General features: G+C 37.2%; 1 protein-coding gene across 8 annotated transcripts in view; it reads left to right on the top strand.

The window, feature by feature from the left end:
• Nrxn3 (neurexin 3) overlaps positions 1-26,531 on the top strand; it is a 1,505,050-nt gene that overhangs the window by 1,440,382 nt on the left and 38,137 nt on the right. For 4 of the 8 annotated variants that reach the window (XM_013014291.1, XM_013014284.1, XM_013014321.1 and 1 more), the window contains one exon: positions 10,777-10,864. In XM_013014291.1, the coding sequence (XP_012869745.1) occupies positions 10,777-10,864 (88 nt within the window). Of the gene's footprint in view, positions 1-10,773; positions 10,865-26,531 lie in introns of all 8 variants that reach the window. The other 4 variants (XM_013014299.1, XM_013014277.1, XM_013014314.1 and 1 more) reach the window with 2 other exon arrangements.

Here is a 26,531-nt window from a genome sequence, read left to right as displayed (position 1 = left end):
ATTGCCATCAAAGCACTTTGCTGTATTTAGTTGTTTATTTTTTGCTCAATGTGATTGAATCAATATATATATGTGTGTGTGTGTGTATATACAAATAAAGACACAATTTCCTTTGCTCTCTAGAAGACCAGGGGAAAATTCACACACATTCACACACACATACACACATGCACACACATACACACACACACACACACACAGCTAAGTAAGTAAAGATGTTCAGATAAAAGTAAGGCCCAGCAAATAACATATTGATTTCTTTCAAAGAAGCAGAAGGTAAATTAAAAGTATTCTCTGCCATCACTTAAAAAAAATGACAATGATTTTGCAGAGTTAGAACTCATTGATTTTCCTTCCTAACAGGGCTGCACGGAAAGATAGCCTATCATACCCAGAATCATCCACATGTGGGGTTCTCCAGCCATTGCTAGAGAAGTTCCTCTGTTGGCTTGGCTCTCCATTCTGAGAATTCCATCCATCATATTACCTTTGCAGATAAAGGCCACTGCAGATTTTTCAGGCAATTATATAATCATCAGATGAGTTTAAACTGGTGGTGTCGAAATTCAGAAGAGTTGGAATGAAGTCAAATGTGTAAGAACTGTGACTTTATTCTGGAATGTTTTCTACAAGGTTACTGAGCAGTCATTGTGTGGATGGGCAGGAGTGTAAGACTTGGGGCATGGTGTTGTAAGCTCTGTAGCAGTACAGAATGTGGTGCTGTTGCTTCCTGAGTAACTGAGAGAAATAGAAGCTAGTTCCAACCCATAGTCATGAGTCTGGCAGTAAAGCCCAGGGACCCAGCTCCAGGAGCGTGAACTATTCATCACAATTTGAGTTTTTGAAAACCATGCCACACTCTTTTGGCCCGTTCAGACACAGTTTGTAGATCTGATCTCAGAGGTGCCTATGTAATTTGTGAAAACCAGAACACAGGAAAACTACATGTCCCTTGATAAAGAAAAAAAGGAAAAAGAAAACAATGTCTAAATGCACTAAGTTCTTATTCTTCCTTCCACCTTCCCTTTTTTTAAAACTTGTTATGTTAGACCAAATTGATATTTAATGCCATTTTATGGAATGAAAAAATTTAGTAATTTAAGCACTTAGACAGTTATTTTCATTTTGTTCAATGCTAGTTTTAACGGCACTTGATTCAAGCATAAAATCACCAAAACATATCCTTGTCTCCCCTGTACTATAGAGTAACAAACAGTATGGAATAATGAACAATCTTTTACAAAAAGAACAACCCTTGATGCTGTCCTTGGTAGAAACTTCTTTAGGGTTTTATGGTAGCTATATAATATCTATTGTCTGGTATCTATGTTAGCCCTTCTGGATTATATTAACATTTTCCTTTGGTTATTCTCCTTTAAAAATAGATGTTTGGGGCTGGGAAGGTGGCTCAGTGGTAGAGTGCTTACTTTGCATGCCTGAGGCCCTGGGTTCAATTCCTCAGCACCACAGAAGCAAAAAAAAAAAGCCGGAAGTGGCGCTGTGGCTCAAGTGATAGAGTGCTAGCCTTGAGCTGAAGAGCTGAGGGACGGCGCCCAGGTCCAGAGTTCAGGCCCCACAACCGGACCCCCCCCAAAAAAAAGATGTTTGTTGTAATAACAATGGAATAAAGAGCTCACTTTACAAGGACATCTTACCACACCTACACACACACAGACACAAACACAGACACAGATACACAGCACACACACAGGTTAAAAGGAAGGTAAGAAAAGTATGTCAGGGTTTTGGCACTTCAGTTAGATTTTTTAGCATCAGTTCACAATGCTAGAGATTTGAGGAAAAAAAATAGGGCTAGAGGGTTTGGCTCAAGTGGTACAGGACATAAAGCTCTGAGTTCAACCCCCTGTATCAAGAGTGTGGTGGGGAAACACCAGAACAGAATTTACAGTAGAAATACAGCCAAATTTATTTGTACCAATAAGAAAAATAACCATCACTCATCAGCTTTATGTGTACATAACTAATAGGCACCTGATCTAGATTCCTAGAGATGGCATGAGCTAGTGGGTGGTTTTAGTTTATTTTATACATTTTTTTCTGTCTCCTAAATAATACGTAATTTCTCCAGGCCAAGAAATAAATTGAAAGGATTTAGAGGGATTTGCTTATCAGTGGAACACCACGTAGCAATACATTCCTCCTGCTTTTGGGAAGGTACATTGAAGTTTGGTTAATCTCCTGTGGTTCAATACTCCTCTTTGCTCTGTCAGGCTGCCTTGAACAACAGATAGATTAATCCCCTTTCCACTCACTCTCCTCTTTTTCCTCCCTCCCCCCACTCTCTTGATCTACCTTTTCCTTTTTTGAACAGATGGAAGAAAATCTTAAAAGTGGAAAGAACAAGCAAACAAAATATGGCAGCACATTTAGTAATATCATCATTGCAGACCTCAAGGATGGAAATAAAGGACCACAGGCCCTATCAAAGAATATGACTACGCATAGCTTAGTTTTAGTTTAGTTTAGTTTACTGTTAATTAAATATTGAGTCTACAAAGGAATTTCCTTAAAGGCTAATTCATTAGCAGAAGTTATTATACATCATGTCATTCTTTAGCCTGGGCCAGTATAAGCATTGTCAGGGAAAAAGAGAAAAGAAGATAAATAGAATCTTTAGGGAAATAGAAGATACCGTGCACTTGGATTCCCAAATGATCTGTTGCTTTTAATGACCATAGGTCAATAATAAATCTTTGTTATAGTAGTTACCCTACATTATTGTTTTAAAGATTAGTAAGAACTAATGGTCTTGAAAAAAATCAATTAAAAAATTCTTCCTGGCTTAAAAACCCAGTACTTTGTAAGTTCCATGAAGACAAGAGTCCCATGCTACATAGTAATTGACACATCAAAGGCAACTAATGAATACCTGCAGAGGAAATGAATGAGTAACAGGAGCACAAATATAATTAGATATCCAAAAAATATTTTATTTTAAATTCAGATTAATCAGAAAACTCTGTAGCAGCAAGCTAGTTTTTATTTAAACTGAATGCAATATCTTTAAAAAGCCTTCGTAGTTCATAAGAATCTGAACCAAGTAAGGCAAACATCTCCAGTCCTCATATATTGCTTGCACATTATTCTCTATAGGAATGAGTAGAGAGGAAAGAAAAGAGAATGATACCTTGAAAATCCACATGAAGACACTGCTATCTCAGAGGGTATTGGCATTTAGATATTGAGACTCAGAAAGGTCGGTGCAAGAACCAGTACCATAACCAGACTAGAACAATGTTCATCTGGTCATGTAGGACCTTCCCTCATTCTGTGTCTTCATGTTCAATACTTGAGCCAGATAAAACTATATTTTTAGAGGACATGTCTAGTCAGATTAAAGTGGACACATAAACATTATATTTACACAAGCTTATTATGTTCCGAGGCTCTTTCTGTACTGGGTTTGAGTTGGGTGACATGGAAATAGAAGAAAAGTGACGATGATTTCTAATGAACTTGTCAAGCTCTAGTATACTTTTCCTTTTAAAATCTTTCATTTGATGCACATGTGAATGTGTGTGTGTGTGTGTATGTGTATGTGTGTGTAATACTGACTGAATATACAAATCTATGGCAACAATTTAGTAAATAAAATCTTAGTAAATTTAGTCAGATGGCCAGACTTTTAAAAATCCTACTTGAGTGTCAGTGACTCATACCTGTAATCCTAGCTACTCAAGTGAGAGAGATCTGAGGTGTGAGGTTCAAAGACAGCTTGGTCAACAAAGTCCAGGAGACTCTTATCTCTAATTAACTACCAAAAACCTGTAAGTGCACCTATGGCTTAAGTTTCAGAAACGTAGCCTTGAGCACAAAAGTTTAAGGACAGCACCCAGACTTTGGGTTTAAGCCCTAGGATGGTCACACATATACACAAAAGTCTTACTTGAGATTATAGGGAGGCTCTTGGTAACTGAAAACATGTTTTCAATATCCTCCCCCCAACCCCCCACATCTGTTATTTAAATGGACACATCCTTTGTTTGATGGAACTCTCCCTCTTGTGAGATACTGAAAGTGCCAACCCCACCCCCATCTCTGAATTGAAGTGTAGAGGGAAGGATCTAGAACACCCGAACATTTAGAGGAATTTAATTCTTTTTAGCATGGAGCAGCTGTGAAGATATATAGCTGTTTTTGATGGAACTTCAGAATATTTATGGGCCTTTCTCTTTTCCTTCTTCCCTGGAAGAAAGGGGACCATCATTCTTGAGTGTGTTATTTATAATTTCATAAAGCTGTTCTGTGGCAAGACTTAAATTTTATCTCACACTTAATCTCAGTCAAATAAGCATGCTCCCAAAGAACTGGGTAGAGAAGAAAAAATGATTATATCCCAAATCATTACCCAGTGCCAGCATAAGATAAAGGGCTAAGTGTTGGAATTTAAAGTCACAAAAAGCAATTGGGCAGTCATGGCAAAAAATGTCTTGAGTAGTTCCAATCATGGTGATAGTCACTTTTCTCAATACCAAATAATGAATAATGATAAAGAATATTGTGGAACCATCTCCCTACCAGGATGGGGTAGAGCTTTCAGAATGAACAATTAGAAGCAGAGGATTATAGAAACAATAACTCACTGGAGGAAAATGAGCAGTCAGGTTTGTGAAATTGAAAGACCCGGAAGGTAAATAGACCTATAAATTTACCTGGGTGGACAGAATTTTGAGCTTTCTTCACCACCAGTTTTATTTTATGGTGATTTCAGTAAGCACTGTTAGGTGGAAAGCAAAAAGAATATAAATGCAATTTAAAAAAAAACTTTCAGGAAAAGAATAAAGAGGGTACTTGCCACACAGATATTTTATTGAAAGTTATTATAATGCCTATCTTTAGTTTTATAAGACTTAATACAGATCTAAGTAATTACAACCTGTGGATTTAAGTACATAAAATATGTATTTTAAAATAGAAAAATTATTATTTTTAATATAGGTCTTTGCAGGAGGATTTTCTGTGCCTATTGAGAAAGCAAAGTGAGCTGTTTAAAATCTGCACTGAGACCCGTTGTCATTCCAAGGATCTCAACGCAACCAGTGTCAGCTTTCTAAGGGATGTGACAAATGGTATTGGTGACTTGGAGGGAGGAAAAGAAGGACTGAAGTCTGATTGGGCAGGATAATAAGTTTATGCTTATTAGTCAAGTTTTCCAGAATAAGATGATAATTCAAGTTGCTGTCATACTATCTTTCCAGAACATCTCATCACTCCAATCATCCAATACTTCTTGTAGATCTGTAAATAAACCGATCTATTTCATACTGCTGACTCTGCAAATGCTGTTTATTTTACCAGAACTACATTTGTCCTTCTCTAGCCTTCAGACCTGGCTCTCTCCTGCTTCAATCCCTACCTATTCCTGTAGGGCTCATTTTTCACCTCTTTTTTGCCTAGGAGATAACTCTGCTGTCTGGCTACTTGCTCCCTTGGCATCTTAGGTGTATCCTTGTTGTCACATTCAGTTTACTGCCATGTTGATTTGGTTAGTGGGCTGTCTCAGCAGAGACTGGATTCTCAGAGAAGAGAGAAGCTCTATCCATCTCTCTGTCCTTCATCAGTGCTAAGATGCTTCACATGGGTGCGCAATAAAAAGTTAACATCATAAATGAATAAACAAATGAATGAGTAAATGGTGAAGGAATGAACGAAGGATGTGTCTTGATGACTTAGTCCTACACTGTAAATGGTAGACCTCACAATCTAGTCACTAACTAAACAATTCAGTTTGTAGGTGATCCTAGATCTTTTTTGCTTCCTTAAATAACTTACAACAATATTGGTATTTAAAATGTATAGAATTTGCAAATGGATTTATAAAAACACTTTAAGCTTAGTCACTGGGAATTATGAAAGCTTTTGATGGCCATTGTAGAGGGGAAAATATAGCAAATTTGACATGGATGGAAACGATGTGGATATTCCAACAAAGCTATATAGATAGGAAATACTCCTAGAGCAATATTGTCACCTGAGAGAACATTTGTAGTGTTGATCCCATTGGTTCTTGTGAGTTCTAAAAGAATTAGTATGTGCTAACTGCTTAATGCAAAGCCTGGATAAAGCATGTAGTAAATATGAATAGTAGAGAAAGTTCCATTTACCCATTTTTTTCTCAGCAGTTCTAACTAAACTTCTCAGAAACTAAACTGGATATGATTATGGGAAAATGTGTGTGTGTGTGTGTGTGTGTGTGAGAGAGAGAGAGAGAGAGAGACAGACAGACAGACAGACAGACAGACAGACAGAGATTAATATTGCCCTGCCTTTTCTTTAACAACATGAGTCAACAGTTCTGTTCAATTCATAACAATTCTAATTGGAATCTCTATCTGCATCAAAAAAGCATGCCCCACTGACCATGGAATCAAAGAAATATACTTTGTCTTTCAAAGTCTAGCACTAGACTCTAAATTTGTTTGTGTCTGAAAGAGGACACAGCCTTGGGTCTTCTGATAGCAATTTTGAGTTACAAGGCCATTATTTTAGAATATAATCACTAGTTGTACCTTCCAGCCTCCCCTACCCCCAAAAAACTTGGCTTGTAAATTGTTTTCTAGGGGTCAAAGACAGAAATAATGTTTGTTTTTAAATTCCCTATATAGTAACCGTCTTAACACCAATTCTTTTTGTAAATTGCAATTTAATGCTGCTGGTTTTCCAAAAGCTACCCAGCCCTAGCCAATATTGGATGCCAGGTTCTCTTAGAACACATTGCCTTGTGTTAGGCAGTGAGTGGCTGTGATCTTTGTAATTGCTTTGGGAGTTTGTGTTGGCTGTGACTTTAAACAATGATGAATTTGGTTGGAGGGGCAGAAGCATCTCTATGGCTAGATTTAGCATTATTGGAAACAGTGACTTTTTGAAGCTCTTTACGTGTGTATTTTTCTTTATCCCTCTACAAAAAAAATGATGTGGGTACAATAAAATGTAGGTAATGAATTATCAGTAATGAACAGTTCTACTAGGGGCTAAAGGTAGAGTGCATACTGACCCTAATTTAATAAATTAGGAGTGATTGATGACTTGATCGCCTGGCTGAATAAGTTAGTTGTCTAGTGAAATAACTCTTCCCCACTCACATCCTCTATCCTCACTCCCGCTCTGTCAGTTGAAGACCTGAGATGTCAGGTGTGCTCTATGTGGTCGAGGCTGCTCTTACACACACAGAGCTATACAGATAGCCATTAACATTCTTGGAGTCTAAGCTCCAATATGGGAGCTCGGTAACACTGGGTTCTGGTGCATGTTGTAGTTATACAAGTTCATACAGATTAGCAATTCTTGCAGAAGGGCAGAGCTCAGAAAGTTTAAGAGCAGGTATATGGAGTCTGCAGAAGCTGGTTAGGACTCAATTTAGGAGAGATGGAACTAAAGATAGAGATGGAATAGGATAGTGCCAGCAGCATGGAAGACAGTATCATCAAATTACAAGAGGGAGAAACTTATGTTAAGGGGAAGAGCCTGGAAAACAGTTATCATTTCTTTGGACTCATAAAAATAAAGCTCTCTCTCCTAGAATTGAGTCTGGTTCTGCTAACATAATGTGAATCTGTATTTTGGTTGCTATTGGGGTTTTACATTGTATTCATTTGTTCAATTGACTCTCCTTCACTGATCTTGGCTTGCTGGCTCAGCTGGCAATCTACTACTGGAACCTTTCCTCCAGGCATGCATTTTGCTGGGTATTTGGGAGATAGAATCTAGTGAGCTTTTCTACCTGAACTGTCTCTGAACCATAATCCTACAGATCTCAGCCTCCTAAGTAGTTAGGATTTACAAGTGTGAATTACTGATGCTGGCTTTCAATGGCCTTTTAAAATATTATTATCTGGCCTTTAGTTCTTGAAAGAAGCTCGTGGAATTTTCTTAAGATTCGGGATTTCACTCAGCACTCGACCCCAATACTCTGCACAGACCGTTTCGTAAGGTCCTGATACTCAGGTCACTAAGAATTTCTAAGTGAATATCAAACATGAGCATATTCTCAGTTCTTTTACATAATGGAACCCTGATGAAATTTCTCAATTTTCTTTCCTAATTAACTTTTTCCATAAAGTTTTAATGCCAAAGATATTCACTTATGCAACCTTGATCTTTTAGAGGGTCACAGATCATTGTGATATGGAAGATTCTCCCTCGCCCCAGCCCTAGCCATTTCACTCTGCCTTGGAGGAATCTGTTTTCTCAACAAAGCATAGGCGTTACAATGCTCCAACAATGACTGTGGCCCTTCTAAAATGGCACCTGCCCCACAATCGTCCTCTCCATCAGTGCCACTTACATTGATTCCCTTCCCATCTCTATTCCTCAAGTAACGGGAATTGGGCCTGTTAAAGATCCTCTTGCAGCAATAAATGCCAAAGGAATGTTCTTCATTTCTCTGGAACAAGCAATGATACCTCAAGGTACAGCAACTCCAACCAGTTTCAGCTTCTGTATCTGAAGTACATAATTCAGTAGTGTCTAATTGAAAGAAAAAAAAGCATTTGTTCAGATTGTTTTCTCTACTAACTTGAAGGAGGAACAGGATATTATGAAATAACTCCCTATCATCTATGGAATAGAGATCAATAATGTGGTCTAAAGCACCCATCACCAACATGACCTGATATTGGTTTTCTATTATGGGTCTAATAGTCCTTCACATGGCACATCTAATTAAAAGAGGATGTTTCTGGAAACACTTGACATACAAGGTGACATATATGTTCATCTCCTAGAGCTTCATAATAAAGTATAATAGACTGGGTAACTAAGGCAACAGAAAATTCATTTCCTTACAATTGTGGAATCTGGAATTCTGAAATCAAAGCATCTGCAGAGATGGCTTCTTGTGTTGCTTCTCACTTCGGTTTATGCATGACCAACTTTTCTTCTGCTATGATATGTCTTAATCTCCTTAAAAGAAATGAGTAGTGCCAGTTTTATTGGGTAGGAGAAAAGTCCATTCTAATGATTTTATCTTAGTTACCTCATTAATTACCTGTGTGCAAAGGCAATCACATTCGAATATAGGAGGAGTTTAGCTTTCAGCATATAAATGGGAGGCACATGTCTGATACCAGTGGCTAATAGATGTGATCTTAGCAACTCAGGAGGCTGAGATTTGAGGACTGAGATTAGAAGACAACCTAGACAGACAAATCTGTAGGACTCATCTCCAGCAGCAAAGATCTAGAAGTAGAGCTTGAGCTAACCAGAACTGTGAAGCCCAGAGTTCAAACCTTAATACTAACACACTCACAGACACACACACACACACACACACACACACACACACTATAATTAGGGATGGGAATAATTCTGCCCATAGTGGTATATGAGACAACCTTAATACTAACACACACACACACACACACACACACACACACACTATAATTGGGGATGGGAATAATTCTGCCCATAGTGGCATATGAGACAAGGTGTAAAGAGGAACGTAGTGGTCATAGATATAGATATTACCAAAGATGCATCTGTTAAATCTCTTCTATGTTTCTCACTAGATTTGTATCCTTTAAAAACTTAGGTGATTTCCCATTTAGGCATGTTTAAATGTATGATACTAACCCCAAGAATACTAAACCAAGAATGGTTTGAGAATTATGTCTAATTAAAAAGCAACTAATAGGCATATATATATATATATATATATATATATATGTCAATCACAGCAACTGACTGTTCAATAGATGAGGTCTATCTCTTTGTGATATTTTTCATCTTGAAGATGGATCCGAGCTCCATTACATTGGGAGTAAGAAGATCAGCAAGTTAGTTAATATTACTAAGGTTAAGCAGGGAAAAGAAATGAATATTTATTAAGCAACTGCCGCTACTGAGCACTCAAACATGTAGTATGCCAAAAGGTTTTTTTTGTTTGTTTTTGCAGATATTCTTGTAGATCATTAATTAACCATTCATTCAACAATATTCATCATGCATAAAACATGTACCAGCAACTGATACATCTCAGTCTTCTGTGATCATTAAAGCTGACCTAGTATGTAAGAAGGACTTTTGCTACTGTCAATACTCACAGTCCTCTGTGTATTTTCTAAGATTCCTGAAATGGTACGGTTTCTGTGTGACTCAAAAAAAAATCAAGAAACCAAGTTGAACTAGTACAATTGCAGTGGAAATTTGTGTTGTTTCTGCTGTCTTCAGGAAGAGCCTTATACCTGTGTCTGGAAACTGTCATAGGCTATCACTCTGCTGGTCCCGTTACTAATTCAGCTAATTGCAGCAATTAAGGAAAAGAATCACCACTAGTGAGAGAAGCTGTTATGCTTGGATGAACAGACTGCATTCCTCAGTGTTCACTCATTATGCCCACCACTTATAGATTCACAGGCACCCAATCATGCACTGGAGACCACACACCATATGCACTGGAATTCTCCCCAAATCACAGAGCATTCTGTGTTTGCCTAATTTTTCTATCGCCCACTTTGCAATAGCCCTTCTCCTGCCCTTCTGATTCTCAAGCATGAAACAAGCATCAGGCACAGAATGGGAATTCTTAGGAATGAGTGGGACCAGCGTGAGTTTCCTGAAACCTCTTCGGTCCCTCAGCATCAAAGAACCATGCAGACTGGCTGAACTGGTGTGAACAGACCTCAGTAATGTAATGGTGAAAGGCAGGGTAAAGTGACATGACTCTGATGTTGCTGTACATTGATTTACTTATCTTCTTTCTTTGTTTTCTCCCTCCCATCCCCCACCCACCATGCCATTTTCCCTTGACATGAGCAGCCAACATCAGATGACCTTGTTTCATCGGCTGAATGTTCAAGTGATGATGAAGATTTCGTTGAATGTGAGCCGAGCACAGGTAGGTCAGGTCAGTCTTGTTTTGCTTGCTTTCTATTTTCATTTGCAAAAGACAATACATACATATATGTGACTATACATGTGCTTTATATATATTATAATGTGTTAAATGTGTGTATTTCCTATATCTATATATGTCAAAACATACATATATAAATATTAATTTATAAACAAAGCATCAAATCCCATGGAAGTAGCACTAAGTTCCCAGGGAAACTGAAACTCCCCTGATAGGTAAATAAATCCATGGAATGGAACCCAACTTTGAGCAACCAGATCTCCAGTCTAAATACCGCCAATGGGCAGTGGCCAGTAGAAATTCTCAAAATTCATTGCTGACCAGGGCATGAGAAGCCTGTATTGGAATGAGATCAGAAAAGCATGGACCCAAAATGGAGCCATGAAGATTGGTATATATCACGCAAACCTCACAAATCATTCTGAGCTTAAGTGTCAGAATTAAGTTTAAAAAAAAAAAGCCAATTTTTTTCCATGGGATTTCAACAGCAGTTAACATGGTATCCTATTTGTGCTAATTTTGTTCAGTGTATGTCTGGAGAAGTTGAAGCACTGTAGTAAATGCAGAATTAGTACTGAGTCATGCCATGTCTACCGCTGTGATGCTTCAAAATGTATCCGCCGTGCTAAAGTTGAATGGACTTTGGCAACTAAAAGCCAAAATGTTCTCCCCATTTGGATCCAGATACATTTTGATGTTTACTGGTCTTTGTTTATAGTGAGTTATATATAATACAATGTCCAGCAGGCAACTGCAGCCTATGAATATTTCCTATCAACTTTCCCAAGTTGTCTGTTCTGAAACTTCCTATAAGTTAAATATTTATATGTATATAATAGAGAACAGATATCATCAAATTTCTGTGTATGTTTAACAAAATTAAAGGCTTGAGTTGGATCAGAACCTTATTTCTGCAAAAGATAAAAATAAATAAATAATACAGGTTCTAGTTGATTGTTTGGGTTGCTTTAATTTTTTCCTTTTTTTTTTCTTTAAGAAAAAGTAAGCCACTAAACATTTTCTGTTGGTAGCTCTAGAGAAATTTAAGCTTTGTGGGGGAAAAAAGAATATATAAAAAATAAAATCCTTCCATTTTGTACCCTCTAATTACTTAACACTTCAAATTTTGTTGAAGCTTGACTGTTATCTTGCAAGTGGATTTGGATCCAGGAAGTTCTATGAGTTTCTAGCCTTAGCATTACACCCCCATACTATGCCCCTACTATCCTGGGATATGACTTGTTCCTTTGGGAGTTTAGTCATGTAAAAGAAAGGTGACCTTGTAATTCTGATTTTTTCATGTTATTGGGTATTAATTCATCTAACTCATTTATTCAAAAACTATTTCACAGCATTCAGGCAAAAACATACACTGTGTTCCTACATTTGAGTACTTCCTGTTCTAATACTTTTCATAAATAAGCTCTCATAGGATCAAGAGATTTTCTGCAGACATTACCTCTCCAACATAATTCAGTCCAACAATTATTATGTTCAAGTCCAACTCTGAATGTTTGGCTGAGCTAGATGTGACTATATCATGATTATTCAGATACATTAAATTACCTGATTTTCTGATGAATAGTTTTAAAATCTAGATTTTAATTAGGACTATCTGCTCATCTTATCACTGATTTATTTCTTTTCTTAGCAGGGATATTAACATTGAAGGCCTAGCCATTCAGAAATATTGTCACACTCTCCCCCCTAGTTCCTCCTCTCCTGAAGGTCCTCATTGTGATATCCTTCATAACAAGGCTGAAGGCTTCTCCAGATCTCAGACCCACAAGTTCCACAGCTCCTTTGGCTGATGCTGTATATTACCATTTGATAGAAACCAATCTTGAATGGCCCCAAATTCATTAGTTTTTCATTGAATCCACTGGTATTTTTCTTTTATGTGATTCAAATGCAGACAACAGAAATCCAATATTAGTGCTTCTTGAGGAACATGGGCAGGTAGAGAGATGCAATTTTAAAAGCACTCAATTGTTCTGCAAGGGAGTATGGGAGGAAGTACATAAACAAGGTGGAGGCTGAGCTCCCAATCTGAAAGAGCTAACAAATAATGCAGACATCGATTCCCCCTGCCTGGAATAACTCAACCCATTATATTTAGAGTGAACATTTCTGCATCTTAAATTTATTTACTCCATAATGTATTGCTGGTGAGTTCCTTAGATACACAGGGGAAAGGGCAAAATGCCATAGAAATATTTAATACAAGGATGGCCCAGGATCTGATTAACATTGAAAAGGACTATGAGCTTAGACAACACATCCTATTTGGCATCTCCTGGTAACTGTCTCCATAGCCTTGACATATTCCCAAAGTAAAAGCAATTAAAACTCAGAAACATTACACAATTTGGGGTATAACCTATCTAAAGATATGATCTACCCTAAAGAACACAGAAAAATGGATAATGGTAATGACATTTATGTAAAGTTTGGCATCTTGTTAATCCTTCAAGTTTACAGGAACATTCAGCTTCGTTAACATATCCTAATTCTCTGCCTCAGTTTTATAAATTTTACTCTTTTCCAGGCCTGAGGTTTGATAGAAATTCGCTATAATTGGCTAATCACTCAGGCCTTCTGTCTATTACCATGTCTTCTGTTACTTGTTACCCATTTCATTTAAAAGGCATTGGACTTTTACAGGTTACCTTCTGATTAACTTAATTAATTAGGGCAGTTTCGTATGTGCTATACTTGAATAATTACATAATTACATATAAATTGAATTTGTTTTCATTTTGTATCAAGTTTTCAGTGATTTCTTTTTCTAATTTCAAGTGGATTTTGAATGGTCTGCTTATGAATCAGATCTAAGCAATTGATTTACACACTCAAGACCTACTTTGGGGCTACCAAAGTTACATTTAAGAACAATTTCAGTAGTGATGAGTTTTGTTCTGTAGTAACTGAAAGCCTCCTTTTTTCTCTAAACTGTGAGAGCAGAACACATAATGAATGCTCAGTTAAGATTGACAGAATTAGTTTCACTCTCAAATATTCTCATAATATTAAATTAAACCTAGAGAACAATTTTCCCATTTCGAATTTTACATTCTTACCATAAAGAGCTAAAAGAATGTTTGTTACTTAAATTCTATGATTTCATAAAGATAAATATCATCATAACATTGCTTACATTTCTTCAACAAAAATGATTTTCCCAATTTTTCCCTATACCCCCATTTTTTTTCCCTAGGAACTAAATCCTTTTATGAGTCAGACATTTTTCTGAATATTTGCTTTAAGAATCCAGAATCAAGCTCTTAAACACTAAACTTCTACTAAAGCTATCTGTCACAAATAAAAATAATCCAGAATAATATTTGAATAAATATTGACTATGTAAATATGAAGGTGAGCATTAACCCCTAATTCATAAATGGTGATTGTGTTCCTCACAAAAGTAGTATCTCTGTCAGATGCCAATGGCTGACACCTTAATCCTAGCTACTCAGGAGGCTGAGATCAGAGGCTTGCAGTTTGAAGCCAGTCCAGACAGGAAAGTACAGTAAAACCATAAAAAAGCCAGAAGTGGAAGCTGTGGCCCAAGTGATAGAATGCTAGCCAGAAAGCTCTAGGACAAGCATCCAAGCCCTGAATTCGAGTCCCAAGACCTGCAAATGAAAAAAGTATCTATTTAATATCTCTCAGATTTTTTTTCTTTGCCTACAAACCCTTTTCTTCCCAATTGGAGTAAATTGCCTTTAGGTCTCATAAGAAAAAGAGATGGACTACAGAGAGTTCAAATGACCAGTAGATAATAAGGCTCCCTCAAGGTTGGAAGGTGGCTCAATGGTAGAGTGCTGCCTACCATGCTTGAAGCCCTGGGTTCAATTCCTCAGTACCACATAAACAGAAAAAGCTGTAAGGGGCGCTGTGGCGAAAAAGAAACTTAGGGACAGTGCCCAGGCCCTGAGTTCAAGCCCCAAGAGTAGCAAAAACAAAAAACAAGCAAGCAAACAAACAAATAACAAAAAAACAACTCCTTCTAGATTATGGAAGCCAAATTGCAATTAAGATCTTAGAGAAGTTTATATGTATGACCTACAGTATAGAATAAATTCAGAAAAATGAAATGGATGCAAATTGCTTTCCACTTCCTCCTTCCCACTAAGGCTCCAACTTTCTTATAGTTAGGAATTACTAACTTTGTGGGTTTTACACAGTTGTGGTCCTAAGACTCTAAATATCTTGGTGGCAGAAATGATAGATTAATAATAATTATCATAGCAATAATAGTAACAATAAATACTTTTTAGAGCTTAGAAGGGAACCTAGCGTTATTTCACTATATAGATTTCATCCCAGAGATGCATTTTTCTGTCTTCCAATTAATGAGTTGGTTTTGACCCCCTATTTTGATTCAATATTCTTGGAGTAGATCTCAAGAGACTGTACTCTGAATCAAAGGGAAACGGTGAAAGGAAGTTAAGGTGAAACACCAACATCCATCAATTGTGCTAAAGAGTTGGTTCAGTTGTCCAATGGCAATTATTAATAGATCACAAAATAAATGTTATTCCCAGAAATGTCTAAAGTCTTCACATTTTCATTTGGTGTCCTTGATACCTCTTTGTTAAACCCCTCCCCACAGAGAACGCAACTCAGATCGACTGAGATCTAAGCTTAACCTAACACCAAAAGCATATGTGTCTGTGTTTTTCAGGTAGAACTGGGTTCTTCATCTTTATCAGTTTGAGACATCTCAGTAAAGTACTCATAACAGGAAAGAAAAGCTGGACCCCAGAGGTTAAAAAAACAACAACAAAAAGCCTAAATCATTAGCGCTTTCATTTGCTGAATGAAACATGTCAGAAATACAGCTGCAATATTAAGAAAACAATACTTTTCTAATAAAAGATAAAGATAAATAGAACCTTATTTACTAGACTCTACAGAAGACAAAAAATGAATGTGCTGTCATTAGCCATGAAATTTGTAATCTTGTTTTGTAGGAATACAATGCTTCATTAATGGTTCTAGAAAGCTTTAAGAGTTAGCAACATATATATTTATTACTAAGAAGTGAATTTTATTTATTTATCAATTAATGCTAGAAAGACTTATTTTGTTTAAAAATGAAACGCGAGGCTGGTGGATAGAATCATGCTTCAATTTCACTAGTTGAATAACTATTGGTTCTCCAAGTAAAATAGCAAATGTTTTTTGTTTTCTTTTCTTTTTTTGTCGATCATGGGGCTTGAACTCTGGGCCTGAGCGCTGTCCCTCAGCTCTTCAACTCAAGGCTAGTGCTCTACCACTTGAGCCACAACACCACTTACTGTTTTCTGGTGGTTTATTGGAGATAAGAATTTCACAGCTTTTCCTGCTCAGGCTGGCTTTGAACCACGATCCTCAGATCTCAGCCTCCTGAGTAGCTAGGATTACAGGCGTGAGCCACTGTGCCTGGCAGTAGTAAATGTTTAGAGTGAAATACCATAACACCGTTTGCATCTCCATGTCCAGGCTGCCACTATGATGAGCTCAAATCCACTAAAATATTCTGGCAAACAGAAAATTACCAGAGGCAAATATTTTAGCTTTAGGGGAAAAAAAGATAAAAATAAATGTAAAATTACTTAATCATTAGTGGCTATGGTCAGTCATTTTTTGAATTAGCATTATAATAGATTAACATATGCAAAAGCGAAGAGTCATATATTTAGGACCAGGTTAAATCTTAAAGTAAATCAATTTTTGAATTGCTTTCATTGACATGTAATTTAATAGAATATGTTCACGGGACAATAGTTCTCAATTTAATCACAGTTTCTCCATTAATCTATTGAATATGTGAATTACATCACATTTTTATAAGCCAACTCTTCCCCATCCAAGTTAATTTAAGCCATTGTAGTAATTTTAAATCTTTTTAAAACCGTAATAGTAAAATGCTTTAAAAATCAGAATAAGGAAAGAAATATCAGTAAAGAAAGATCCATTTTAGGCAATCAGTATAGTATCTGAGGTCTGACTGAACAAAAATAAGAAGCTTAATAACAAAAATTATAAAATGAAAGACGTTCTACTTAACTTCATTACTCAAGATTGGGTAGGTTTATTGGAGAAAATGGCAGGCAGGGAGAACAGTATGGAAATATAAATACTTCTACTGAAAGCATAATCACTCACTCATGTAGGCACTGGAATGGTAACCAAAAATAAATAAGACCATTCAGATCCTGGTGGCTCATGGCTGTAATCCTAGCTACCCAGGAGGCTGAAATCCGAGGATTGCCATTCAAAGTCAGCTCATGCAAAAATGTCTATGAGACTCAAATATCCATCAACAATGAAAAAGCTGCAAGTGGAGGTGTGTGTTAATTGGCAGCACATCAGCCTTAAGCAAAAATTCCAAGTGTTATCTCAAAACCCTGAGTTCAAGCTCTAATGTATGCATATGCATGTATACTCACACACACACACACACACACACACACACACACACACACACACACACGCAAGTAAGACAAGATTCCTTCCAGGAATCATGGTCTATTAGGGAAAACAGACATGAAAATAAGGGAATTAAAAGAAAATGATGAGTTGGAGTTATGGCCCAGTTGGTAGAGCACTAGCCAGTGAGTGACAGTGTCAGGTCCCAAGTTCAAGTGCTGGTCTCAGTCCCTTGGGGAGGTGGGAGGGAAGGGATGGTAGGGGACAAACAAAGGAGGAGGCAACAATGCTTGATAAGAAATGTACTCATTACCTTGCTCATACAACTGTAACCCCTCTGTACAGTATTTTCACAATAAAATACTTACTAAAAATAAATTTAAAGAAAGAAAAAGAAAAAACTGAGGAAACAATGTGGCCAGTAAATGGAAATTTCTATAATACTCTCTACAGTACTTGGAACAGTTCTTTGACACAATAAGGAGTATTCCCTCTTCCAGGACAGGCAAGAAGACATTACAGAAGGCTTGCCAAGAAGTGAAAGAATGAATTACCTCCAAAGTACATTATTCTGTATCTTAGTTCAGGGATACAGAATTTCTCATCTGTTATAAATGAAAAATTAGTGTAGGCCCATGATAAACTTTAATATAAATTAGATATACAGTATGATCTAGCCCAGGACTATTCTTTTTTTGTAATAGGGTTAGGGCCTACACATTAAAGGGAGAATTTCAAGCTGAACTCATAAGAACTTCCTGATTTCAAATGCCAATGCAAGTAACCAATAAGGAATGAGCTTAATGTTTGCATTAAGCAAGCCTCTCCCCCTCCCAATATATTTAAATAAGTAAAAGAGGGATTGGGTTTTAAAAGAGGAGTTTGTATGGGTTTCCTTTTTATTCTTTTTCTTGTGTGTTTTTTACGTAAGCCCCCATATATGTACTGTATATATAAACATATACATACATATATGCATATATATAATGTGCTTATCCCATTCAGATAGTGCCTGTTGCTCCATAGATATATATGTATAGACACAGTATAAGTGATACTAGAATAAGGGAAGCAGAGATTAACAGCCCCTGTCATCTGTCATATGTTTACACAGAAATTCACACCTCATTCTTAACTAGCATCAGCCTCCATAGACATGCATGATACTGTTTTAACTTGACAAAGCATGTGAATTTTTATTTGGATTTGATTTTTGTTTTGATCATAAGTGTAACAGGAATCCCATGATTCACTTATCCTTGGGAAGAGTGGAAAGAAAACATTATACAGATATATCTATCTGTATACGCACATCCCTGTGTATAGATGTATACATAGATAGATATAACTTGTATGTAATCGAAGAACATTTTTCTGTCGTTTCACCTCATCTTGTGCCGCATGAATTTTTGGTGTTCAATTTACTTTGTTTCTTTTGATTCATATTTAATAGTTTGACCATTATGGCTCTTTAAACTCATTGCTATACTTTTATGAATATTCTAATCATCATTTTTTAAATACTGAGAGATACAGAGATTTACAGCTCAAACAAACAAGGCAACAAAATCTTTTCTTGCCATCCTAATCTTGAATCTCTTCCCCTTCAGCATAGCACTTTAGTATTTATCTCAAAATAAAACAAATCCCAACAAAATCCAAGAAAGTTGTGTACAAAAGAATGGAATACCATGTTTTCCTCTTTCCTGCACAATCTCAAACTAACTTCCTCCCTTTCCCCTTTTTTTGTTTTCCCTACATATCTGCACAGACCCCTTACTCACCTTTATCCCTCCCTTGGTGACAATTAAGATAAAAAAGAACCAATGAACCAGAGGGGGACAGGGAACCCCCCACAAAAAAAAAAACAAATGAAAGAGAACAAAACATGAAGACACAACAAACAGACAAACACATCCCTCCCCACAAATTTCAGATGGCATAAAAAGAATTTTATTGCAGATACAGAATCTATGTTGTATTTTCCATTTCTGGACAAGTACAGGCTCATTGTGTGGCATGCAGTGGCACTATTGTAGCTATTTGATTAACCATAGCCTCCATCTCTCGTGCATGGCTGTAATAACACTATTCATGTTTCATCCAAATGACCCATCCAGGATAACCCAGCAAGTTCAATGTCCGAATTGTGGGGAGAACCTTCTTTTGTAGATGTAGTTTCTTGGGTGCTCATTTTTGTTATTATTTCCATTTGGGTCACAGCAGCCCCCAAGTGCTGCTCTTGCAGCATTTCTGCAGTTTTTGCTTTTGTATTTTCTTTCCTTTGTACGGCAGTCAAGCACGTGTCTCTTATCTGGCACATTTGTTTTTGCCATCTTGTCTTCAAGTCCGCTGTTGTGGTGCTGTTCTGTGATTCTGTTCTCTGTTTGTAATAATGTGGTTTGGAATCCTCTGCCTTTATTTTCTCACTCCCCTCTTGTCTCTACTTTGAACCTTACCCCCCAGGGAACTTCACAAAGAAGCAAAACAAATTTCAGTTCAATTGTATGGCTGATAAGTGTGGTTTGCACCTGGAAGTCATAAGTTACTCTTTTTCTCGGTTAATGAGGAAAAATTGACAGGGTGAAACTACTAATCATCATGATCAAGCAGCAACAATAACAACGATAATAATAATAATAATTCAAAAACCCTTGTTGATTTCTTGGGCATGATTAAATTGGCTTAGTGTTTAAGGGACTTCTTGAGAGAGATCATTTCCAGCATTTTTTCTTAGATAATCCACCTTCTAGTTAGAATCGTTTCTTCAGAGGCAGATCAAGAGAAGATTGCAGAAAAATGCCAGTGAGAAAACATCATCGTTTCTGTTGTGCTGAGCAGTACCTGTTCCGAAATTGGGGGAGAATTGTGGAAATCTGCATGCAAATTTTATTATGAAACTCACTTGTGTTTGTGTATTTTAACATAAAATATGAATGCATTCACCACGGCATCTAAGGAGGGGGAAAGATTTTTTAACTCCCTCGTTCTACCTCATACATATTTTAAGGTAAGATTATCTTTTGATCTCCCTGAGCCAAATGATATATATTTTATTTTATTTTTTAATTCATGGAAGCATTAGAGGGCCAACACTTTGACTTAGACCTAAATTATTTATTTTCTCTTTCCAAAGCATATGACATATAAAATAGTTTTATTTCTGAGAATAGCGGTTAAACTTCTTGAGGCAGAAGTAGAAGGAAGTACCCAATCCTGCTGCTAGTTTGTTTGCCTGTGATTGTTGAGGAAATTTGGTAAGATTTCAGTAGTTTGATAGTAATAGTATTGTAACAAAGTCATACTAGGGTAGGTGCTGGTTTGCCTTAAAGATTAGAGAGGGAGACAACTAATTATGAGAAAATGAACAAGCTCTGTGAAGTTAAGCAGAACTTCCTGAGGAAAGAACTTTCTCTCCAAAGCTAAGCCTAACTTTCTGAGACAGGGAAGAGGGAAGAAAGAGAGGGGGAAGGGTATGAGGAAGGAAAAAAAGTGGGAAAAGGAAAGAGGGAGGGAAGAAGAGTGAGAAAAGTAGTGGTTTGGGGGAAGGTATAGCAGCTTACTGATAAATTTTTAAAACCGATGCCTATGTGAACATACCCTTGTACAGAGCCCTAACTTGCATCATTTGTTAATTTGTGTAGTATAAAATATTTTCACCATTGCTGATTTTAACCAACCAATATGGCAGCTCAATATGACATTCTTTTGAATTGGGCAGTGATATTAACTAGCATACTACACACACACACACACACATACACACACACATACACACACACATACACATACAACACACACACACACATTATTTATCACAATCAGGATAGATATCAATAATTTCCAGAGCATGGTAAGATAGGAAGATGATTAAGAAGTGATCTATTTTAAAGTTGTATTACTATCTTTTTAATGTGTATTGGTAATATTTATATGTGTGTTTAATTTTTGATAGGGTCATGCTTTCATAACACCTTGCAAAATCTCTAAGAATGTAACAATCAATTCTCATAAACTGGCTCCAGCTTACAACTGTTGGCATGCACTTCTAGTTATCTTATTTAACTCTCATTGTAAGTTATTGAGAGAAATTATTGTGTCCATCTTACACTTGAGAAGATTGGTACTCAGATAGGCTTGCTTTTCAAGATCACATACCTGTGTGTAAGTGGAAGAGATAGAAATCAAACTGAAATCTGTTAGAAAAGGAGCACATTTTCTTTCTGTTGCACAAAGAACCAGGTTTTAATACTCCTGAAGGCACAAGTTTTGAAAATTGCCTGTGCTTATACACGAAACTTAATGGGAAGAGAGCTTACTGGTTAGCCTAAAGAAGGTCCTCTCTTTAAAGGCACAGATAAAAATGGAGTTTAAATATACTATGGTTATGTCCAAATGAAGACTAAAACTGAGCTAGGACTTCACATATTGTATAGGTAAATGTCACAAAAGTGAGGCCTGTGTCTTCATGAGACTCTTCTTTGGCTAATTTTGTGTCCTCAAAAGTGAGCTGTTAGCTGGGCCCTGGTGGCTCACATCTGTTTTCCTAGTTACTTAGGGAGCTGAGATCTGAAGATCTGTTAGAAGCCAGTCCAGGCAGAAAAGACTGTGAGCTTCTAATCTCTAATTAAACAGAAAAAAAAGACAGAAGTCAGATATGGCTCACGTGGTAGAGCATCAGCCTTGAGCAGGAAAAGCAAACTGAGAGCATGAGGGCCTGAATTGAAGCTCTTATTACCAGTAGTGTGTGCACACTCACACGTGCATACGTGCACACACACACACACACACACACACACACACACACGGAGTTGCCAAATACTCCTCCCTTTCTAAGGCCTCCATATATTTCTTAGGTTTTCAAATTCTATTTCCTGAGCTTTGGAAGCTCTGTAAGAGAGAGATGCATATCTGGGCACATAATTAAAATTCTACAGCATGACTCCATTACTCAGATGTTGTTTTTGTAACTTTTAAGATGTAGCAAATTTTATTTAGTTACAGTATTCAATGCCTGCTAATTAGCCAGCTGCACAATGAAATATGTCAATGCCCTTTTCTCATAGAGTAAACTACTATATTAACCTTTAAAACAGCATGAGAATCAGTGTATTGTGGGAAATCTTTGAAGCTTTTTAAAAGATCATTTTCAACCAGATACTTAGTCATTGCTTTGTAAAAGAGTTTGAGAGATTTTGAAAGTTACAAAAAAGGAAAGGATAAAGACTTATTAGCCCTTTTAATTTGACAAGATTGGGATGTTATAATATTTTATCTTAATTTGATAAGAGATTTAGTTGCTCTATGGTCAGCTTGCAATGCCACTATGTATAATATTGAGCACTTACAAGCGATTTCTACACTTTCTCCTAGGGATCAGTCATTGTTACATCTGTGTTCTTTCATCCAGTGAATATTCACTGAGTATTTACTATAGTCAACTATAACTGGGTATAATCTTAAGTACTTTGCATTTTTAAATTCTTTATCATCCCAGCAACCTTTTAAGGATGTATTTATTATTATTGTTAAGTATCTCCATTTTGAATATGAACAAGCAAAGGCACAGAGAAACTGAACTAATAGTTAAGGTTACACAGCACAGAGATAGAAGAAGCAGAATGCAAACACAAGAGGATTGGCTGTTTATAGTAAATGCTTTCCTTCTATTAGCCCCTTAATGTGATGTTATTACCCTTTCTTTTTGATAACAATAAAAAGGTTTGTGTATTGAGTACATGGAGTGGCCAGGAAATGCTTGCTAGGTTGGTTACTCTTTACCATTCTTTTTTTTTCGGGGGGTGGGGTGGGTGTCTGGTCGTGGGGCCTGAACTCTGGGCCTGGGCACTGTCCCTCAGCTCTTCAGCTCAAGGCAAGCGCTCTACCACTGAGCCACCTTTCCAGCCCCTCTTTACCATTCTTAAAGGCATTAGTTGATAAGGATTCTGATATCCTTGAAATGAGTTATCAGCTCATGGCTGGTGTCTCAAGCTTGGAAGCCTAGCCATTCAGGAGGCTGAGGTCATAGTTCAAAGCCAATGCAGCTAGAAAAGTCTGTGAGACTCATATCTCTAATTGACCAGCAAAAAGCCAGAAGTGAAGGTATGGCTCAAGTGACAGACTGTCAGCCTTTAGTGGAAAAAGGCAGGCTTTGTGTTTAAATGTGAGTGTGCAAGTACCAGCACACACAAGCATACATGCACACACATACACACAAATTATTTATCTAATTATTAGTATGATCAATTATTGTCAAATTATTTATCTATTGTTAAAACAAGTTATGCTGATTTCAGTTGAATACTTCCAGTATCAAGAAAACACCCATAATTACCTGAAGTTTGTCTCCCTTGAGGTCACTTATGTGGTAATTTGTACACTGGGGATTTTTAGCTCATTACACATTATCAGTGCTGTGTAAAACATCTGATCAGATGGCAGCCACCTCTGACTGATGTTGGGATTCTAGAAATAGAGGCCCTTAGTGATTTGGTAAGAAGCTCAACTTTTTATTTCAGAAATAGTTATGTTCCTTGGAACACAGTGTTTTAGATGTTGCAACCAAATAGAAAATAACAACCAAAAGTGACCATGTATCTGGGATGTTGTGTTTTTTAACCTTAGAACTTCATGACCACTCTTAAAAATTACACCTCTTTGTTTATTCTTTGTTTCTTACTCCCTTGCATTATGTATCTACAATTTTGCTTCCAGAAGAAGCAAAATCAGAACAAAAAAAAAAGTTTTGGGGGGAACCTTTGAATTTTCCAGACAAGAAGAGCACCTCAGAATAAATCATAAGAGGTTAATCTTCACATACAACTTAGTATCCTTTCAAAATGCCATTTGCTTTTGTGAGAATCTTCCTCCCAAGAAAATCAGACCTAAAAAAGCATCTGAGGGTCTCATGGAAAGGAATACCAACTCTGACCCATCCTGAAGCCAAATCCGACAAAAGAGTTGAAAATACTTGAGAACTCTCTGTCCTGGAGCTGTGCTTTGATCTTAGCTTTGAAGCAGAGCCCCACCCCCTTTGTACCAAAGATAATGAGAGTTGGCAATGTTTGATTTCCAAGTGTTCAGATTCGTCAGATCAATCACCCGGAGCCAAAGCTGGCAAAGCTGTGTGTGTGTGTGTGTGTGTAAAGGTTCAGAGAGTAAAAATTTCAGACTTCCAAGGTCTTACAATTTGTGCCATAGTTAGCACTGCTGTTACTTGAATGACACAAAAACAGCCATATACAACACACAAACAAATGAGTATAGTTCCTTCTCAGTGAAACTTTGCTTATCCAAGCAAATATTCTGCAAAGATAGTTGACCTAGATTTTGGGAAATATGACAGGTTAGAGGTCGGAAGTCTTTTTTATTTTTTCATATATAATAGATAAAACCTTAGTGTGCATTTTATATCAGTGTTGGTCACTGAGCACCATGGAGTCTGTCAGATAACATGGAACATGAAAAGCTCATGCAAAGAGTGTCTCTGTCATTGTTTTCTGTGTGCCATTATCTGGGATGAGAAACACACCACCTCTTCTCTGAAAGAGGATTGACATTTTGCTCTTCCTTTGGCTGATTCAGCTTGTGAGCTTCCTGCCTGTGCTAGGGGGTGGGCTGCCTTCTCCTCTGCTTTCAGACCTCTTTGGCAATAGTTTCCTTGAACTCCAGCCCACATACTGTGTCATATCCCAGTAATTCTTCCCCAAGCCTTGGCTGTCGGTTATTGAGCTGACAACTGTCTAAATGACTGAGATATGATATTTGCAACCTGCTGACAACCTCTTCTTTCTCTGAACTCTTTGATTTGTTGCTTTATAAGTTTTGTGGAGAGAGTGAGAAAAACATTCTTGGTGACACAGGCAGTGAATGAGGGAGGACAAAATCAAGGAGGCGCAGTATATGGGACTCTTTCCTGCCTTGGGAACAAAAGCATGTATTTATATCTGAATATCAGAGGTAAGCGATGCTACAGTATAGCATGGGAAAGAGCATCCCATGTCCTGAAGAGAATAATATGTTCTACTACCTAGCAGCAGATTAGATGGGAGGAGGAGAAGAAAATAGCAGTGTGAAGCCATGTTCAGGAGTGCTGAGAAAGATAATGGCATTTTATTTTATCTTATAAATTAATGCTTAGTCCTCTTTGCATCTTTAAAAGTAGAAATCTATCAAGGATGAAAGACTCCTCTATGAACACTGGATATACAGTGCAGCCAAATCTTAAGGGATCCTAACCCCAGTGGAATCATATGATTAACTTTTGGGAGCCAGGATGCTTAAGAATAACATGATAAGCTTTCTCCATTAACAAGACCCCTGCTGTGATCTTATGCCTAGAGTTATAAGATTCTCAACTAAAAGTAAGAAACAAAGAGAAGATATGCTAACAAAGAGACAAGATAGAAGACTTTGGAGAAACTGTGGGGGCAGAAGGTCCATAGGTAGCCTTTTAAGAGAATCTAATTTGGAATTTGGGATTTATTATGCTCTGACATTGAAGAAGTTAAAAACAAACTAGCTAATTAACCCCAAGACCTTGGCTGATGATGGCTCATGCCTGTCAATCCTAGCTACTCAGGAAGCTAAGATCTGGAGAGTATGGTTCAAAGCCAGCCCCAGCAAGAAAGTTTGTGAGACTCACATTACCAATTAACCACCAGAAAGGCAGAAATGGAGCTATGGCTAAAGTGCTAACTTTGAGCAAAAACACCCAAAGATTTTGCCAAAGCACTGAGGTTAAACCCCAGGACTGGCAAAAAAAGAGAGAGAGAGAGAAAGAGAGAGAGAGAGAGAGAGAGAGAGAGAGAGAGGACAAATGTGGGCAAATTAAGCCTTATTCATGACTTTCAGAATGAGTAACAGAATAAAGCTGCTTTCTCTCCTCTTCTTCCTGAAGAAATCTAACATTTGACCATGTGATTGGTTGTTTGGGTTATATAGTTATTTGTTTGCTTTGGTCATTACTAGCTTTTTTCTATAAAGCAAGTAGTCAAATTCAGTCTCCAGGCCCAATTGATGAAGTAGACTGATGTTGTTTGGAGATGAAATGGCCACTGAAAGCTCATACATCATGGTTTGAAAGATTGGTCACCAGCAGGGCACTATTGAGAAGTATAGTAACTGGATTGTGAGCTTGGATTGATCTATTGAATGGTCAATTGATAGTAGGGCCAAGTTGGAGAAAGTAGGTTCGGTTACTAGGGGCATGCTTTTAAATCTATATCTTGTTCCTGGTCTC

The sequence above is a fragment of the Dipodomys ordii genome, unplaced genomic scaffold (genome assembly GCF_000151885.1).
Source record: "Dipodomys ordii isolate 6190 unplaced genomic scaffold, Dord_2.0 Scaffold2, whole genome shotgun sequence".
NCBI classification, from domain to species: Eukaryota; Metazoa; Chordata; class Mammalia; order Rodentia; family Heteromyidae; genus Dipodomys; species Dipodomys ordii.
The sequence above is the reverse complement of the archived record's forward strand: the minus strand, read 5'-3'. Positions and strand labels throughout refer to the sequence as shown.